This window comes from Labrus bergylta, chromosome 7 (assembly GCF_963930695.1).
Source record: "Labrus bergylta chromosome 7, fLabBer1.1, whole genome shotgun sequence".
Classification (NCBI taxonomy): Eukaryota; Metazoa; Chordata; class Actinopteri; order Labriformes; family Labridae; genus Labrus; species Labrus bergylta.
Window position 1 is genome coordinate 17,130,863 of NC_089201.1, and position 18,683 is coordinate 17,149,545.

The window sequence follows — 18,683 nt, forward strand, 5'->3', positions numbered from 1 at the left end:
ACAAAAATGAAAATGTCTCAGCTTTTTGTTATATGAAGTCAGAAGCCATTTTGACATATATGCATTCCTGAACATTTCTAGAGAATTTCAGGAAGACTGAAATCCTGAAATCATCCTGACCGGGCTGTTCACACATGCACCTCACATCGGGAGGCTATCCATGTCAAACATGGGTAACAGGACGTGCAGTAACAGGATGACTAAGCAACAGAGTCTGCTGTACGACACTATAATGAGCATATTTGCCTTTATATCAAAAGCAAGCAATTTATCTGAGAATAAAATCAAAAACCCTTAAATCAAAAAGCCCACGTTAGTTACATTACTAACAACTTATCCATATCACTGGATAGTTTCTCTTTGTCTAGTAAAGGTACACGTTATCCTTAAGGTCACACCAGAAAACAAAAAGGTGATACACGTATAAAAACAAAAGAAAAATAAAGAGTCAAAATGTGTCCTGCATGAGTAATCAGTGTTTTTGATTGGCATCAAAATAGGGATTTTCCCCCTCATCCACATGTGATACAGAACAAGGAAGCTATCTACAAACACACACACACACACACACACACACACACACACACACAAAATGATAATGCACTTTTGTGAACAAGTGTACATTAGTGGCAGTGTGAGGCACAATCAGCAAACAAAAGCATGGAAAAGACGGATAAAGGGACCACATGAATGCAACAATACTGCCATTATCTGCGATTTCATAACCATTAGGGGGTCTCTGAATGAGAAGTACACAGAGGGACACTGGTTTCCCATTATGCCACTGTCACTGTGCCACCTCACCAGCTGGGTGGGAGCGGCCTACTTCGGCACAAAAGCACATCTAGCCCATCCATGCACTCTGGAGGAAAAGAAACCCTGATTCTGTCTAATTCTCTGCAAAATTAAACAGGTCTAAATAGATTGTTACAGGCGATTTGAATCCATCGAGCTGTGTCTGGGATGTCTGTAAACAAAGAGCAGACTTGTCAATGTTACAGGAGCTGCTGCACTAAACGCTCTGCTGGCCTTTCCTTAAAACCTGGCTGTCAGTAAAGCTCTTCTTTCATTGATTAACTGTCTTTTCTGCAGGAGAGGCTTTGAGGAAAGGAGAGGCTTTCTGAGACACACACGAACTGATTGTTTCTCCCCCCCCCCCCCTCCTCGTTCCTCTTTCTTTCTTTCTCTGCTACAAAAGATGATATCATCTCCTCCACAGTGTGCTGCACAAGACGGCCCATATGCATGCACCTGCCAAAAGGGTGTGATGCTTCTTGGTGCTGTGCAGAGATAGAAAATACACAGATCACACTCTGTCAAAGTGCTAATCCCACCGGGTGTGAGCCACAAACACACCGAAAATCTGCAGGTAAAAGTCGGTAGCAGTACCCAGAGGTATACCCGGCTGCAATTGGGTCGCCGGTCTTAAAAGGAAATGAGGCTGATAATTTATAAATTAAGTGTGTGTGAATCAGCAGATGCTGCTGCTGACCTGCAGGTGTTTGCTAGGCCCGCGGCGCCGACTGACAGGTGGCACCGGGCAATTATGACACAAGCTACGCATTTGCAAAATAAAACACATTTTAGTGACTTACCTTAGGGCCACACGGACCGTGCTTTCATCCTGTCCCGTCGTCATGATTCCCTCTTCAGTAGTCGATGACAAAGCAACAAAAATTCACTGTTTCGGCTGCTCGTCCTCGCAAAAGAGCGAGATAAAAGTGCGCACAGTCTCCTCAGGCAGGCGAGCTGACCGAGCAACGGAGCTGCTCACCTCGACTTCAACGTCGCCATTTCAAAACAAACATTAAAAATTATCTCAGCGGTGTTTGAACCATGACTTCAGCGAAAAGGTGAGCCGGTTTTGTCCGCATGTCGCGTCTACGTGCGCCGCATCTCTGCGCAGTACGTCTCGGATGCTTCAGCTCCGCTGGGTCGAGCCCTCATGCATACTCACATCTACCGCTGCTGCTGCTGCTAGGTGAGACATGGACGCGCGCGTGAACACATGCACACACATAAAAAAATAAGATAAAAAAAGTACACACACGCGCCGCGTAGCTTTCTGATCCGTTTACGCACCAGGGAGGGAGCCGCAATGCGTCAGCAAGCCACGCCCTCGCCGGAGAGGTTGTCTGCGAGGTGACGTCATGACAAGATTGTATACTTATTTATGTGTGAAGTAAAAAAACAAAGCAAAGTATACAAAATATAAAGACAACACAAAATAACCAGAACAAAAAAAAACAACAACCGCAAAATTACACATACAGCAAGATACCCAGCAAACATATTAAACCCAACTCTCACAAGTACCATCATAAGAACCCAGGCAACACAAAAAACTAAAGTCTATTAAACTATATTCACCAGTGAACACCTTTGCCCTCCCTCTATACATAAACTGCACGTTTCTTGTTGCATCGTCTACTTTATCTGCAAGTGAAAGCAAGTGTTTGTCCTTTTTAAGGAATCTTCTTTATGGTTAAGAAAAGGTAACATATTAGTTCTCAGTGTTTATGTTTTGACAAAAATAAATATATATACATGGTACTTAATGATAAAGTACAAGAAAGCCTGACAATCTCTTCTCTGTTTGTATAAGCAAAAGGTTCAAGATAAACTTTCTTATGTCAATTAGGCACTCAAAAACATAATTATAATAGTAAGATTCACAGAGACATTATTTGAACTTTGCAAGTGTTTTTATATAAAATCAGTTCAAACATGAAAAAGTGACCTCTATTCTCTGCTCATCAAATATACCTGCAGGTCGATGCAATCCAGTAAGAGTCAATATCAGTACAGCTATTCAACAGTTTATCACTTCTACGAGCTGTTAGTGCCCCCTTGTGGCCAATAGTACCCTTTATTTAAAAAAAAAAGAACATCAATCATTTTCATTAATGTTTTATTTTTGGTGCTGGTACAAAACATCTTTTTGGTAACCTGTATAAACAGGAACTCTTGGAAACGTCTAAGTTGTTTCATGAGAGTGTTTTCTGATTATTATTGACTATTTGTAAAACCAGTGGATGAAGAGAGACCATTGCATTCAGTAAATACTGCTGAATAACACCAGTGGGGCCAATAATGTAGTTTAAAGAGAGACAGAAAAGTCAGCACACTAAATGTCCTTCAAAGTATTTATTTATCTGGGCAGAGCAGCAGCGTGCAGATCAACAAAGGACGCGTTTCAGCACAAGATGAAGGCCTTGTTCTACCCAGATTAACTTTACACTTTGAAGGACATTTAGTGTGCTGACCTTTCTGTCTCTATTTCGTCTTGTTGCTGTTGTGCACCTGAAAGACTGTTGTTACTGAGTGTGCTCATTTTATTTGCTGTTTTGAATCATGTAGTTTAGCCTAAACAGATGAAGATACTCTTTTGCTTTCATGCCAGATTATAAATATACTCAAGACAGGAAGTCAACATCAATTTAAATTAATAGGCTTTTATAAGATTGCTCATCCCACTTTAAAATGGCACTCATAGTTAATAATTGTCAGCACAAGGATCTTAGTGCCTTGATTATTCACAAATATTATTTTTGAGGTGAAACTAACCCCTATATGTGAGATTAAATCAAAGACAGCTTGACATACATCACTTACAAAATTGCAGAACAACAAAACTATTTTTTTAAATATTTTTTTGGGGGCTTTTTTTGGCCTTTATTTTAGAGATAGGAAAGTGGACAGAGTCAGAAACCGGGGAGAGAGAGAGAGGGGGGGGGAATAACCTGAGGGAGAGGAGCCACAGGTCGGATTCAAACACGGGCCGCCCGCTTGGAGAACTTAAGCCTCTTTACAATCTCTGGCGCCCCACTACAAAACTCTTCAAATATGATGGTCAAGGACTTCTAAATATTTATTTAAATAAATTACAGAATGATGTGAGAACTGGCAACAGAATTAGAAACTGGGTAATAAAGTTGGATTTTTTATATATTTTTTTGGTAAGTTCTGTTTATAGTTTTCCTGGATGTTGAATTGTGCCATACCATCAGGGAGCATGTGTTACCTTAAATACAGTAAACTATGCTAAGTTCATAAACATTAATGCTATGATAGTGATGTGACTATGCAATGTAGGTATGACATGTCTTAGGAGATATAAGCATCATTTGGATGTAAGAAAGATGTTCAGTTTTTGTGACCACTTTGTATTCTTTGTTTTCTTTGTTTTATTGGAGGTTTTTGTGTTGATGTGGCGACTGTGAAAGACAATTTTACAGTTGATATTACACATTTAGAGTTTGGCTCGTGTGTCAAAGCGTCCTACACTCCACTGACCACTTCCTGCAGGGCAATGATGACACCATGAACACGGGAGTCCCGTTACAAGCCTATCTAGTTACACAGGCAGGAAGGCAAACTACAGGCTGACTGATTACTACAGAAGTCAACATAGATTATGGTGACGCTTTGCTAAAGAGAGACGATGGCTTCTCTGCAGAGGCTGGAATTCTGACACAACATTTTGAGAGATTGCTTCCTGTCTTGCTCTGAAATTCGGTAAGAAACCCCTTCAGTTCCCCCCTTATCCCCTTATTTTTTAAGAGTTACTTGATCACATGTTAAATATGTTTAAATATGCAACTCTTTGGGCGCTGGTAGCCTAGTGGTAAGGGCACAAGCCCCATGTACAGAGGTCATAGTCCTCCATGCAGATGGCCAGGGTACAAATCCGATCTGTGGCTCCTGTCCTGCATGTCATTCCCCACTCTCTCTCTCTGTTCCTTATTTCTGACTCTATCTGATATCCTCCTATCTCTACAAAAAAGGTATAAAAGTTGATTCTCTAACTATGCTCTGTATAACAATGTAAGAAGGAAGGAATAAACACATATCACTGTTATATCATTGTTTTTTATTTTACTATTATATTTTCTTATTATTATTTTTATTTAGTATTATTATATTACTTTTGTGTTGTTTTTTGTTTGTTTTTGTTTTGTGCTTGTCTTTTCTTTTTCCTCCCTGGTATGGTATGTTATTGTAATTTATGTGTCTGTGTGTGTGCATGTCTGCGTGTGTATATGTATGGCTGGGGAGGGGGGGTATGTGACATGTTACCAAGAAAAAATTGGTCCTTAATGATTATTGTATCACGATACCTGTCAAATTAATAAAGAGATAATTTTTTTTTAAAAAGGTAAAAAAACTCAACTCTTCCTGTCTCTTAATGTCTGTTCAAATTTCAGTGGTTTTACATTTCCTCTCACTGCTGCAGTTCATTGTTCACCTGCTGCAGCTGTACCTTTGATTCAGAACTACTTCCGCTTCGTTTTGTGTGTGCGAGGAGCCTGCTTATGCCTGTGAATGGGGATTGTCAGTTATTTGATCTATGCTAATTTTCAAACTCTTTCACTTTCAAGGAAATTGACTTTCATCAATTGAGGCAAACAGGTGTGAAAAGGTCTGTGGCTCCAGTACACCCCCTTGTAAATCTGAGAGAAGACTTGTCTTAGTATCGTATTCAAGATTTTTTTCAATAAAACATGCATCAGAAATCGTAGTGTAACACTTTCATCAAAACAAGACTGCATTAGAACACTTTATTTTCGGAGCGGCAGTAGCAGGGTTTGTAGGGACTTTGGTTGGGAACTGGAGGGTCGCCGGTTCAAGTGCCGGTGTGGACCAAAAAAAACTTGGAAGTTGGTCTCGTAGTTGGAGAGGTGCAAGAGGACTTCCCGAGTACTGCCGAGGCACCCGAGAGCAAGGCACTGAACCCCCAGCAGAGTGTGAACCAGAATTGTTTGTAAGAAAGCTTGTACACTTGTTAGGTCAACTTAAAAGCAAGTGGCAGAAATAAATGTTCTCATACTGCCTAACGTGGGCATCAGAAAATACTGCTCAATGCTCAGATCCAGTACCATCATTTAATAACCTCTCCAAAGCATCAGTCACAGTTTTCAAGTTAATAATCATCAATCATTTAAATTGCAGGGCTAATAGAGAGCGCTACGTCAGTCAAAATTACCAAAATGTCAGTTTTCCCCAAATTGTATGTATAAATATGTTTTAATCCTCATCCTGGTACCGGAGGGATGTTTGATATCAGACCGACACTCAGTTCATAACATTTAACATCGGTGCTCTGCATAAAGTTGTTCAGGGGTCATCGTTTCTTAGCTGGGAAAAAAAGGACATGAAAAATATAAAAGTCACATTAAGTACTGTGGACGCATAGTTACAAAAATATAGACGCACACTTGGCACCTTAACTCTGTACTTACAGTCACATAGGATATACTGTCTGACTCCATCGATCCATACTGTGATTCGCTGAGTTCTGCAGTGTGCTAAAAAAAAATTGAGATTTGTGCAACTTATTCTAGCAATATTCAGTATTCAGACATTTACAAATCTTTCTTTTACCCACATACAAACCCACATAAAAAGAGTGCAGTGTCTTCCACTGTACACACAATAGCAGCGACTCACATTTGATCCTTTAGTTTCACACCGGCCCGGTTAAAAGATGAAACCCTTGTTAGTGGTTTTAACAGGAATGTGTTTTGACTTTTTCACAGCATGTGCAGATATGCAAATGAAGTAAACCATACTGCCCACATTAAGGATCTAAAATCTGCATCATTTTAAAACCAAAAGGGGGGTACACCTTTAAGACAGTTCAGACAGACCGGGTTTACCCTCTGTAGGAGCCAGACATGTGAGCTGATGTGTTTTCGGTTTCATGGTTCGTTTACTGATTTGTTTATGGCCTTCTTGTTACTGGTGGTGGGTGTGTTCACTCGACATTTGGTGGTGATGGCAGTGATTAAATGGGCCGCACTCACCTGTTCACCTGGTTTAGGCTTAGATAGGAGGGGTGAGCGTGGGAGCAGAACATTTCTGTTGAACGCCATACTAAAGTGCACTACGATCACAAGTTGATTTTATGACGTGGGAACTGCAGTTGTAGTTTCTTGTGTTTTGTAGAAGAAATGACTAAAGTATCTTGGATTTTGGAAGTCATTCATAACAACAGCGCGTCACAGCTTCACTCCCGCGGCACCACCTGCAAAGGCCAATAAAGCCGCATTACGCTCTAATCTGGCTTCGTAGTACACCCCCAGGTCACAAACACATTCTTGCTGGTTTATCAGTTTTGTAGAGAGATTTTTTGGTATCATGCAACGAGTTGATGCTTGAACTGAAATCATGCAAGAAGGTCTTTACATTAACCAAGAATATAAATCTCATTTTGTTACAAACAAAGAAAAAATAGAAAATTGTGAGTCAGAAACCAGGTCACTCGGTTTCTTAACTCACTTAAAAAAAAAAAGAAAAAAAAAAAAGACTTTGATCTGCTGGTGAAGAAGAATGATTCCTAAAGGTCATCTTGATCGTTGTTAAAATACAGAGAATCAATTTGTTGTTAATTAATCAATCAACACTCTTAAAGGCTTTATATGCAATTTTTTGATCCAGCAGATGTCGCCCTTGAGCACCAGCATGAAACCAAAACAATTTGCGATGCATTGTTGTGTTAGCATGCTAATGCTAGCGATCTTTATTATGCTCGTATCTTCATAATGCATGTAAATTTACCCGAAATGAGCGTGGTCTAGAAACGCAGTTAAGCAGTGAGTACAGTATGTTATTCTTCTTTTCTCTAGTCCCTCAATTAAACAACTTTTATACTCGAGGGGAGGAGTCAGCCGGCCGTCCTGACGATGTAAACAAACTGAAGATAGGACTCGGAAAGCATCACAGACAGTGGGACTCGGGTGTCACACCCATTGTAGACAGTCATTACTCAGAGTTATTTTCAGAGGATATACTTGATTTCTATTATATTTAAGTGTGAAAAATTGCATATAAAGCCTTTAAATGAACCCTGCTCACCTATGTTTTCCACCCTGGAATGTTTTGCTTAAATGTTCCCTTTCTGTGATGACAGAGGGCATGATGGGAAAGAGGAAAGTGCACCAAATAATACAAAAGACAGCACCAAACCCCCAGATGAGACATAAAAAACCTCAGATGGGCCGCCTTAGCACGGGGGAAAGTGTCAGTTAAAGTCCCGGTAAAGCTCAAGTCTCTTTTTTGTTCATGTTTGACCACAGCCACCAGGGGGCAGCACCATTCCCTTTTCCTCACCACAAAGGCAAACCAGAAGGACAGAGGAAGGAAGAGAACTGGTCCCAGTCTAGTCTACATCAGAGGCCTCATTGTCAGAGGGGAGGTAGTTGTTTCCTTTTACCCGGATGTAGTGGACTTGGCGGCGGTCGTTGGGTGAGGAGGCGCCACATGTGCAGAGCGGACCCATGAACAGGTTCTCGATGTCCTCCAGCTGCAGGCCCTTCGTCTCTGGGAGGCAGCCGTAGACGAAGAGGAGAGCCAACACCACCAGGCCCGAGTACAAGAAGAACGCCCCTGAACAGAGAGATGAAAAAGTGTGAAAAACACAGAATCATTAAGGTACAAAAATGACAAAATAAGTCGAACAGATCCAGATGAATCACAGTGTTTACCGAAGCCTGACCTCCTGACAGTCTTACCGTAATATGTGAGGAACTCTGCGATGTGAAGAAAGGTCAGAGACACCAGCACGTTGAAGATCCAGTTGACCCCGGCTGAACAGGCGTTCCCCGTGCTGCGTGCCCACAGCGGGAAGATCTCCGAGTTCACCGTCCAAGGCATGGGACCCATACCTAACACAGACAGTCATCCTTAAATCATCACAAGGATACTATTTAGTGCATGCATCATTATTTGATGTTAGGGCCGGCTGTGGCTCAGTGGTAGAGTCTGGTGTCTTTCAAAACAAACGTTCGGGGTTTGATCCCATGCTCCTGCTGTCACATGTTGAAGTGTCATTGGGCAAGACACTTAACCTCGTTATGCTCCCTTGTGCTGTGTCAGCAGTATATGAATGGGATTAGTAAGTAGTTTACACAGAAGCCTCTGCCTTCACTGTGTGAATCAGGGGTCCCCAAACTACGATCCACGGGCCAGATACGGCCCGTCCCCACATTTGGCCCGGCCCTCAGAACAATTCCAAACACATTTTAAAAATCTAAATTGTAATTATATTTCATTTTTTCATAGGCCTATAAAAGTTAAGCATTTAAAATAAAATGTCTTTAGCTGGGAACTTTTATCATTACTACCTATAAATAACTTAATTATGATTAAACACTAGTTATGTTGGGGTCAGACGTTTGTAAGCAGGGAGAATTTAAGGTTAAAGCATAAACAAGGATTTCTGAGGTGTTTTATTAAAGCCCCTAGTATCTTTTTTAAAACATGGAAACAATTTGACATGTCTGTCATTGATTAAAGAACTGTAAAGAAATGTTTAAAAAAAATTAAGAAACAAAGAGATAATTGTTTTTTGACCTGGAGCAAAGAATGCAAGGTAGAGAATGAGGCCCAGCAGGATGATCCAGGAGTACGATGTTGGACAGTAGTTGTAGGCCCAGATTGGACTGTCAGCCTCCTCTGTCTGGTTGGAACACCTGGGTAAAAGAAAAAGTCCATCTTCAGGTTTTGTCATAACTCTTGATATAAATATATGATGCATTCAGAAAAATGACATGACTATCCTAATTTGAAATTATGAAGAGAATGCTATTCCTTTAGCGTTATCTCAGAGGATGTTTAAGTGAGTGAAATTGACTGAAGCGTCATGCATTCACCTGACTAAAACAAATTTTCGGAGTTAATAGAGTCGTCATCTCAAAATCAATCGTCTTTAAAACAAAACATAAAAACTGCTCTGTTTTCACAAATAAAGGAGAACGCAAAGGCCAATCATCAGCAGCAATTGTACTACATGTAGGAGGTTACGTCTAACTAGCAGAATGATCTTAATCCTGGTTTCAAAATCATTTGAAGTCCATAAATTTCTCTAGTTTAAGTGTCGCTCAGATACTTTGTTAGGATTTTAAAGATGCAAACACTTGATGATGACAGTAATGACGACCGATCGTCGTATGAGTTCAGTGTTTCCATTTTGTACTGTGACTAACATGTAGCTATTTGTCGCCCTCTCATGGACTCAGTGTCTGACCTTCCCCAGGCGGCATGTTCTTTGGACGCTTCATTGACAGGGATGCAGGAGGAGTCGAACACTCTGGTGCCGTTTTCTTGAAAACAAAATCCACAGTCTGGATCCAGCATGCAGAGCTTACAGGACCTGGAGGAAAGAGGTGAATGTTAACCCCCAATCAATCAAACTTTATTTATAAAGCACCTTTCAGACAAATTAAATTGCAGTTCAAAGTACAAGAGTGCAGAAAAGTTATTGACCAAAAAGTAGTTTATAAAATTACTAAACTAAGACATCCTCAACACAAGACTGAGACATGTTTTTACCGAGCAACAGACACAGGCATGAATACCGCTGTGTCAGCAATCAGCAGGGATAAGAACGGAGATACTGAAGCATTACATCAATGTCCAAACAGGCAGACAGAACAATAACATGGACAAATACTCCTTTACTGCTCCTTTAAGGAAAATACAGCTAAATCTTTCAAAGTGAAAATAAGCAGTTTTTGTTCGTTACAAAAAAAAAAGAGTGAATTTGATTTTTGAATGTGTCCTTATACCCATAAAGTCTGCAGGTTGAGTTTTGAGGATCGGCTGGGTGGAGGGTGACGGGGGGAGAACTTTGAGCAGAAAGCAAGAACCCGATGGCCAACAGAGTCAGACTCAGACCAGTACCTGTATTAGAAAACATGAAGATACTAAATGAAGCTCGAAGACACAAGGATAAAAAAAGTATAATATATCAGACCAACAAAAAAACAACAACCTTGAGACAGGTATTAACTCAAACAAATCCTCACTATCCTTTGACTGTTGTAAACACACTGATACAGAACTGAGAAAGGTGACGATGGAGTTGTTAATCCAGTAAAAACTGTGACTACTGTTGAAGTCACAAACCGAAAAGGCTGCCCAGGGTCAACTTCCTGCGGCCCACTCTCTCCACGAGCCAGACTCCAAGCATGGTGAACACAAAGTTAGTCGCAGAAGTTGCAGCAGCCAACCAGATCGCCTGTTTCACATCCCGCACCCCTCCCATCTGCAGAATGGTTGCACTGTAGTACCTTGATAAGAAGGAAGAGGTTTACTGACAAGAGAAATCATCAATTTAAATTCAAACCACATAGCAAACCTAGAGCAGTCAGGGCTTGATTTATCATTTGATATTTTATGAAAGGGTAGAACGTTTTTAGTCAGTGAAGAGATAATAATGTGGGTATCAGATAAACAGACGACCTACATGACGGTGTTTATCCCGGACAGCTGCTGGAACATCTGGAGGCCACAGCCAACTACGAGGGCCCTGCGAGTCGGACCGTGGCGGAGGATCTTCATAATAACAAGGCCTCCTGAAAAAAAAAAAGTCAGTCATGTATCTTACACTTCTTTAAATATTTCGGCCATCGGTGTCAGATGTGTCAGATGTGTCACCTCCGCCAGCCTCTTTCCCTTCCTCCTCGATGCTGGCTTGGATGTGGTCGTACTCCTCGTCAACGCCCTGGTCTCCTCGGATTCGACTGAGAACTTGTCGGGCCTCTTGGCTCCGGCCCTTTTGGAGGAGCCAGCGGGGGCTTTCGGGCAAGAACAAGAAGCCCACAAACTGCAGCACAGCCGGGACAACTGACAAACCCAGCATGTACCTAAAGTCCAGACACAAAGACAAGTCTTGGTTGGATTACAGGAAGTCAATCCAGCAGTCCATTTTTAATCATAATCATACAAAACATGGTATTACCTCTCCATATATATTTAGCCCCACCTATTCATCTACATTCATCAAGATCGATATTACCTAAATATCTGTTGTATATTTTTACCATTTTTTTTTTTTTACTATTATCAATCAACTGTTCTAGCCTCAGGAACCACTGACCACTCCTCAATGAGAAATTGCGACTAAGACGTCAGATATTGGGGCGCTGGTGGCGCAGTGGTTGGTGCGCGCGCCCCATGTATGGAGGCTATAGTCTTCCAAGCGGGCAACCCAGGTTCGAATCCCACCTGTCGCATGTCGTTCCCCACTCTCTCTCCCTGATTTCCAACTCTATCCACTGTCCTATCTCTCCATTAAAGGCACAAAAAGCCCCAAAATAATAATTCTAATAAAAATATTGCGTTTTGTACCTCAGATGGCATAAAAAGTGACAGAACAAAACAATCATGTTTTAAAAGTTTATCATAGACTTTTTGACACTTTTGCTACCTAATGAAAACAGCTCCATGACCCACTTTTGGGTCCCGACCCACCTGTTGACAACCACTGATTTAGGTCATTTGCAAAAACCATAGGTTATTATTTAAGACTTCTGTTACATATGCTACTATTTTAAATGAAAAGTCGTCTTCCCAAGAATAATCACAACCAGCGGTGTATCTTTTACACTCTATTTTCTTGATTTTTTTAAACCCATATCCAAAATTCAGAAAAAGTGCGTTAGGGTTTGAATGTTGCCAAAATACCGGTGATGTTAGCACAATGTTGTGTCAGCCAGAATGCATCCTGCATAGACGGAAAGAAAATCACCGCTGCTGCTTTGAAAACAAGCCGGTAGATATATTTTGTAGTTCGAGAACCTCTGAACCGTGGAGTCAATATACAGTTAATATGGAGAACTATTTCCACTAAATATTTTAATATGTTTACGTTTTGAGTCGGCAACACCCTCTGTTAGTGTCCCCTGAGGTGACACAGAGAGAGAGAGAGGGTAAATGAATAAAACAAAATACGGTGTAGTGTAAAAACAACGCATACCTCCAGCCGCCGTGTCTCATGTAGCTGAACGCTCCATCGACCACACTGGCTATAAACTGACCACCAGTGATGAAGAGCGAGTTGATGGTGACAAGCTGACCTCTCTGGTGAGGGGGGGAAACTTCAGCGATGTATACAGGAACTGTCATGGAGGCGATGCCTAATTTGTAAGAAAAATAAAGTAGGGTTTCATTTTAATATCGACAGTTTTCATAGAGACAATATAAGGCAAAGACATCTGTAGGTCTTTACTCTATTCTGTTACATGATCCACAGCACTGCTCTTTATTTATGCATAAACACATCAGCTCATAAACCGGTTATATGCAGGTTTAAATGCAGGAGTAAGATCAGGAAGCCTCACAGCACATTTCAATAGTTATGAGAAAAATCACAACATGTAGGTGTAGTCTCTTGTTTTTTTTTTGGACTGGGTTTAAGTCATGGTTTAAGTCTGACCTGTGTCTTCCCTGCACGTCATTCTCCACTCTCTCAGCGGTTTCCTACTCTATCCCATGTCCTTTTGAATAAAGGCAAAGAAGCCCAACATAACACAGAGAGATACAGTAAACTGAATGACCACCAGGATGTCCACGCTTCTCTATGAGTGCGGAAGGGGGGCGGAGCAGCCTCGTTCTCACTCTCAGGTAAGGAAGAAGCTGTGACCGCAGTATGACATGAGAAATAAAAGTGGCTCAGAACAGGTGGGATGAGGGCTCAGAGGAGCAAAAACAGGAATAGACCACAATCATTTTGCTCTGTCTGCATTTTAACTTCAGACGGTGAATAAGGAGTTTCAGATATGTGTGGTCACAGCTTCTGGATGACATTGTGGGGACCTAAAGATAAAATGCTAAGTGGCAATATTTCCTTGAATCATAAAAAGTAGGAGGAGATGTGTTGCAAAAAATTGGGGTTTTGGACATTATTATACCCTCACTGCATTTCACCTGCAAACATGTAATAATATATTTTTTCTTTTAACATGTGAAGTAAACACCAACTCACCTATGCCCAAACCAACTACGATTCTGCCCACAAGCAGCACCTCTTTATCAGGAGCAATACTCAGGATGACGCCACCGATGCTGAAGATGAAACTGGCCAAAAGGATGCAGATCCTCCGTCCGAGCCACCCATTCAAGAAGCCCCCGCTCAGGGCAGCGATGGCAGCAGCCCCGACAGTACTGGAAACAAGCACCTCCTGCCACAGAGTGGTCAGGTTCATCTCCTTTTTAAGGAGCAGCATGGCCCCGGAGACCACCCCGGTGTCATACCCGAAGAGGAACCCTCCCAGGGCAGAGAAAAATGCCAACACGTACATGAACGCGGGTGTGGAGGAGGAGGAGGAGGCATCCTGGTCCAGGAGATCCCCAGGTGTGGCACGGTGTCCAGATGGCGCTCCAGTGAGACTCTGCTGTCCATCTTCAGATGCTTTCTGTCCCCTGCTGCCCATAAGGATGTTTACACGATTAAAACTGTACTCATCGTAGCTGCTGGACATAAGGGAAAACCAGGAATTAAACTCATCAAGGGTTAATTTTACAACCTGAGTCCCTCTCTCTTTCTAAGTGGGGATAGACTTCCTCATTCCTTCCTCACAGCTGCGTCAAAACAAAGAAAAGTTGAGGGGGAAAAAAGAGCCAAAACCGAAGGACTTTCCAATACCAGACGTCCCAGTAATCCAAATTTAAAGTTAAGACCTCAGCTCCAGAGAAGAAGAAAAAAAAAACAGGGAAGTAGGCAACACGTCTAGACACTGTCAGCTCGATTGCTCACTTCAGAAACGATAACATCTCGTGGTTAGTCTCTGCTGCTGGCTGTACTTTGTCCCTGCTGGTACAGCAAACTTCAGTATCAAGTCACGAGGATTTTCTATTTTTTTCTGTATCACGGCGCATATTGATGGCTTCAAACAGAACCTTCAGAGAGAATATTTCCCACGAACAGTGCTACAACTCCACTGTGTGCAGCCATGTTTACGTGACGTCATCTAACAACCCAAACAGGAAGGTTTGAAAAGAGATGTCATTTGATGTAAACGAATCCTAATAATAGATGTGTGAATGATACAATGCATCCAAAAAAAATCAGCTGCCGTTTCTTGCGAGCATCCAACTAAATACGTAAATATTTTTGGGGAACAAAGTGACACAATTCCCTATCATACCGCCGAACTCCGTTTCGAAGTTGTTGTTTTAGTAAATCCTCGATTTTTGGCACATTTAATATTATTTAAAATGAATGTGAACGCAATTTATTGAGCGTCTCTACAATTCGGCCGATGAAGTTTTATTTAAAATGAATTTCTTATACCTTTAACTCGCTTATAAGGATTGCTATTGACAATATTAACATGATCAGTAATTTAACTACTAAAATGTATACAATTAATTAAATCTTGATTATTAAAAAAAAAAAGCCAATAGAATGTGAATCGAAGAATCTGTGACTGATAAGCTGACAGGTAAAAATCGAGTTGCATATGTCACTCACGGCAGATGATATATGTAAATAATAATAATAATAATAATGTAAATACATGCTGCTGTTTTTTTTATCCTGCACTACAACGAGCCAAATGCAACGAAATGTCGTTCTTATCTGCACTGTAAAGTACAAGTTTGAATGACAATAAAGAAAGTCTAAGTCTAAGTCTAATATATGACACGTATGACGTAGGCCTAGGTGACATCGCCAATAAACCAAAGATCATCTTGCATTTGTGTAAAATAGTTTGATCCATACCTGTTTTAAGTGTATGTCTATTTGTAGCACTGCTGCCGCTGGTGTCCTGTTCAACAAACGGGGAAGTGTGTCTGATGGCCGTAGATCATATGATGTGGCCGGAGGAAAAGGATGAACACGCCCACTAACGTTGAAACGAATACTGAACTTACCTGTGCTTCAAGTGATCCTCTCACGGCCTGTAAAACAGCTGGGTTGAATTCATATGCCAAACAGAAGAAACTCGCACCACTTGAAGTAAATGTTACTTTAACATTGTAAAGTATGAGTAAACTATCACATGTATTCATATCAGCGGTTCCTTACACCGCTCTGCAGACTGAATGTCATTTTTTTTAACATAAGGCAATATACTATGCTAATGTTGCCTTTGCTTGTATGTTACAGCACTTTGTAAACCCGTGTTTTTAAAGGTGCTTTATGAATAAAACTATTATTAGCCTATATAAAATGTTAATAGACTGATTGACTCTAATGGAAAAGAGTCTTCATTCTGTTTTTGTTTATTTTGGTTTAAGATCAGGTTCAATGATATGTGTAAATAGTAGAGGAACAAACCCCCCAAAAAGGCTTTAGTTTTCGAGATTACCCGACCCGAGGTAGAACAAAGCACAACAATATTTTTTCCCAAAAAATAATAAAATATGTAGTCCTATTTTGCTACGTATTCCTCAATCTGTGATAAAAGTGGTTTAACCTATAGACTGTAAATAGACAGGTATTACCACTTCATCAACTCAGAGGGATTCATAATAACGTTATTTTTTAAATCAATAAAGATTACTGACTGTAGGAGCCAAAATGCTTGTTTTTATATTTGAATGTAATACCGACACTGAACACTGGGTGGACACTTGGCTCCAGATGATGGGATTCAGGTGTGTGATGTAGCTTTTATTAGCCTATGTTTTGGACGTAATGTGACATTTTAGTAGAGGAACTTGGGCCCCTAAAAGTTGAGAGACCCCTACCCGAGGTAGAAAAAAGCACAACCATATTTTTTCATAACTTGAACATGTCTAGTTTATGAAACGGATGGTTGTATAAAAATATTTGACTGCAAAATAACTTTTTTTGGATGTTTTATGCATCTTACCAAAAAACGAAAATAGGTCAAATTAGGGCTTCTCCAAAAGGGACAGCTCTAGCCTTATCACATGTATCTCTGGGAATCAGAATCAGAATTTCACCAAATTTGGACAGGATGTTCACAGATAGTTATTAGTTACAATTATGCAAAGTTTTTAATTGGTTAATTGGCAAAGGTTGAATTTTTCACACTTAAACACACATGTAGTTTAGGCGGAAATTGAAAATTGAAACAAAAATTCAAAAGGTATGTATATCAAAGTCTGTCATTTTTAAGTAAGTACTCCAAACATTAAAATATGTCATTTTTATCTTCTTTAGACTGTAATCTCAACATAAAAGAAAGTTATTTGACTTTTCACTTGACCCTATGCTGTCACTAGCCCCTAACAGGTAACTAGTTCAGCCAGGATTTCAGGGCGATCTGGTACAATGGGGCCCTATGGATGTGTATGTGGGAGGAGGTGGCCACAAACAATAGATTAAGACTTAACAAGACACAATATAATTGTATTCTGTAATATATATATAATTAAACATTTTATTGTTTTTCCTAATACATTTGGTCTCATATTTTCTATCTTACATATGATTTATATGATGACACTCAGAGTCAACCCACTGCTTTCAACAATATTGTCACCTATGACATTGTTTCTATTTCATTCTAAAAAATTAAAGCATTGTCTTGCCATCAGTTGTGAAATATTAATGAACTAAAAAACAGTATTGATATATATAACCTTGAGTTCTTAGAAATTAAATATACTTCATATAGTCTATTTGTATATCTCCCATACAGCCTGTTGTAGTTTTTTTTAAATGTATTTCAGTCATATAAAGATGGTGTGTCACCATATCTCCTGCTTTTAAGATGAACCCTAGTTACTTCAGAGGATACACTGGATGAATGGATAGTTTTTATAATACCCTAAGTATGATAAAGTGTTAAAAAAAAGCTACAATAGCTATTTTTGTTGAATGATTTATCAGGCAACCAATGGAGCTGGGATGCAAAACAATTCTTATGATGCCTTAAATGTGTGTAAGGTAAATTAGGATAACAATCATACAGACATGTCATTGGAGCTATGGAGCTCATTTAAACTTATACTGATATCGTTAAATGGTTTACAAAAGCAAACAAGACCTTAAGATAGAAGATATTTTCTTCAGTGAATTTATTCTTATTTGTTACTGCTTTCAGCGGGTTGGTGAGATAATGACGTTATTATGAATCCCTCTGAGTTGATGAAGTGGTAATACCTGTTTATTTACAGTCTATAGGTTAAACCACTTTTATCACAGATTGAGGAATACGTAGCAAAATAGGACTACATATTTTATTTTATTTTTTTAATTATCATTAAGAAAAAGTGAAAACACAGAGTAAGATAACAGAATACAAACTACACAAACTGAATAAAAGTATAAACATAGGGGTATAAAAAACGAGTAAGTAACATATTAGGAGTTTCACAAATGTTTCCTGTTTTCTATCTTTCTTTGTTGTTTTTGTTGACTATCCGTAATGTCAGTGTTCAATACCGTAGTTACTGTGCTACGTGCGCGCTGCAAAACGAGACGTTTGATGCGAATTGAAAAACTTACAAAAAGTTGTATTTTCTTGGATTCAACTCAATTTTACGTGAAGCGACGTGCAACGAACGTAGATTTAGCAATCATAACAATTTAAAAATATTTACATATTAGCACTGTGTATTAAGTATGCCCGTCAAATTGCGAACAATAATTGACATAGAAGAATTGTTGAAGGGAATACGGCGAAAAAAATCTGTGCCAAGATTATCTCACTCTCAGGAACTCGGTTTCGGTATGGGAGGCAGCTTCAGGATTCCCCTTGACTTCAAAAGTTAAGCTGTCAATTACAGACGGTCATAGTTAGATTAAAAAAAAATACGATTCTGTGCTGAAATGAAAGTTTTAAGACGGTTGCCTAGTGACTCCGTTACCCCCCCCCCTCTCTCTCTCTCTCCCCTCCCGGTGCTGTTGCGCGGTGACCGTTTCCAGTTTCCTCTTTGACAAACGGGAAGTTTTTCAGCTTGGAGTCATATGATGTGACTTC

General features: G+C 40.1%; 2 protein-coding genes across 6 annotated transcripts in view; both read right to left on the reverse strand.

Annotated features, from left to right (window-relative positions):
- kif21a (kinesin family member 21A) overlaps nt 1-2,083 on the reverse strand; it is a gene marked incomplete in the record, with an annotated part of 63,280 nt that extends 61,197 nt beyond the window's left edge. The window contains 1 exon segment of the mRNA XM_065956907.1: nt 1,596-2,083. Within this exon segment, the coding sequence (XP_065812979.1) occupies nt 1,596-1,639 (44 nt within the window).
- Nucleotides 2,084-5,871: 3,788 nt separating this feature from the next.
- Nucleotides 5,872-15,609, reverse strand: LOC109986536 (proton myo-inositol cotransporter). Of its 5 annotated transcripts, none has more exons than XM_020637221.3 (12): nt 15,509-15,609; nt 13,769-14,253; nt 12,761-12,920; nt 11,440-11,648; nt 11,249-11,357; nt 10,909-11,072; nt 10,569-10,683; nt 10,028-10,153; nt 9,355-9,473; nt 8,514-8,666; nt 8,216-8,388; nt 5,872-6,308 (listed from the first exon to the last, which is right to left on the reverse strand). In XM_020637221.3, exons 2-12 carry the CDS (start codon nt 14,214-14,216, stop codon nt 6,171-6,173), a joined length of 1,914 nt encoding a protein of 637 aa, XP_020492877.2. In that variant the 5' UTR covers nt 14,217-14,253; nt 15,509-15,609; the 3' UTR covers nt 5,872-6,170. The 5 variants fall into 5 exon arrangements, with proteins under 5 accessions (XP_020492877.2, XP_020492878.2, XP_020492879.2 ...); XM_020637222.3 differs by having other exon boundaries at nt 13,769-14,256; nt 15,509-15,608; XM_020637223.3 differs by having other exon boundaries at nt 13,769-14,208; nt 15,509-15,588.
- Between the last annotated feature and the right edge of the window lie 3,074 nt (nt 15,610-18,683).

Bases quoted from the DNA above. Each gene is read 5' to 3' on its own strand.
- LOC109986536 (XM_020637220.3), bottom strand. From the start codon at position 14,264: ATGTCCAGCAGCTACGATGAGTACAGTTTTAATCGTGTAAACATCCTT. The intron at 12,921-13,768 runs GTGAGTTGGTGT...CTTACAAATTAG, and splicing joins CGTAGTTGGTTTGGGCATAG to GCATCGCCTCCATGACAGTT. The intron at 8,667-9,354 runs GTCAAAAAACAA...TGTCTGTGTTAG, and splicing joins CCTTGCATTCTTTGCTCCAG to GTATGGGTCCCATGCCTTGG.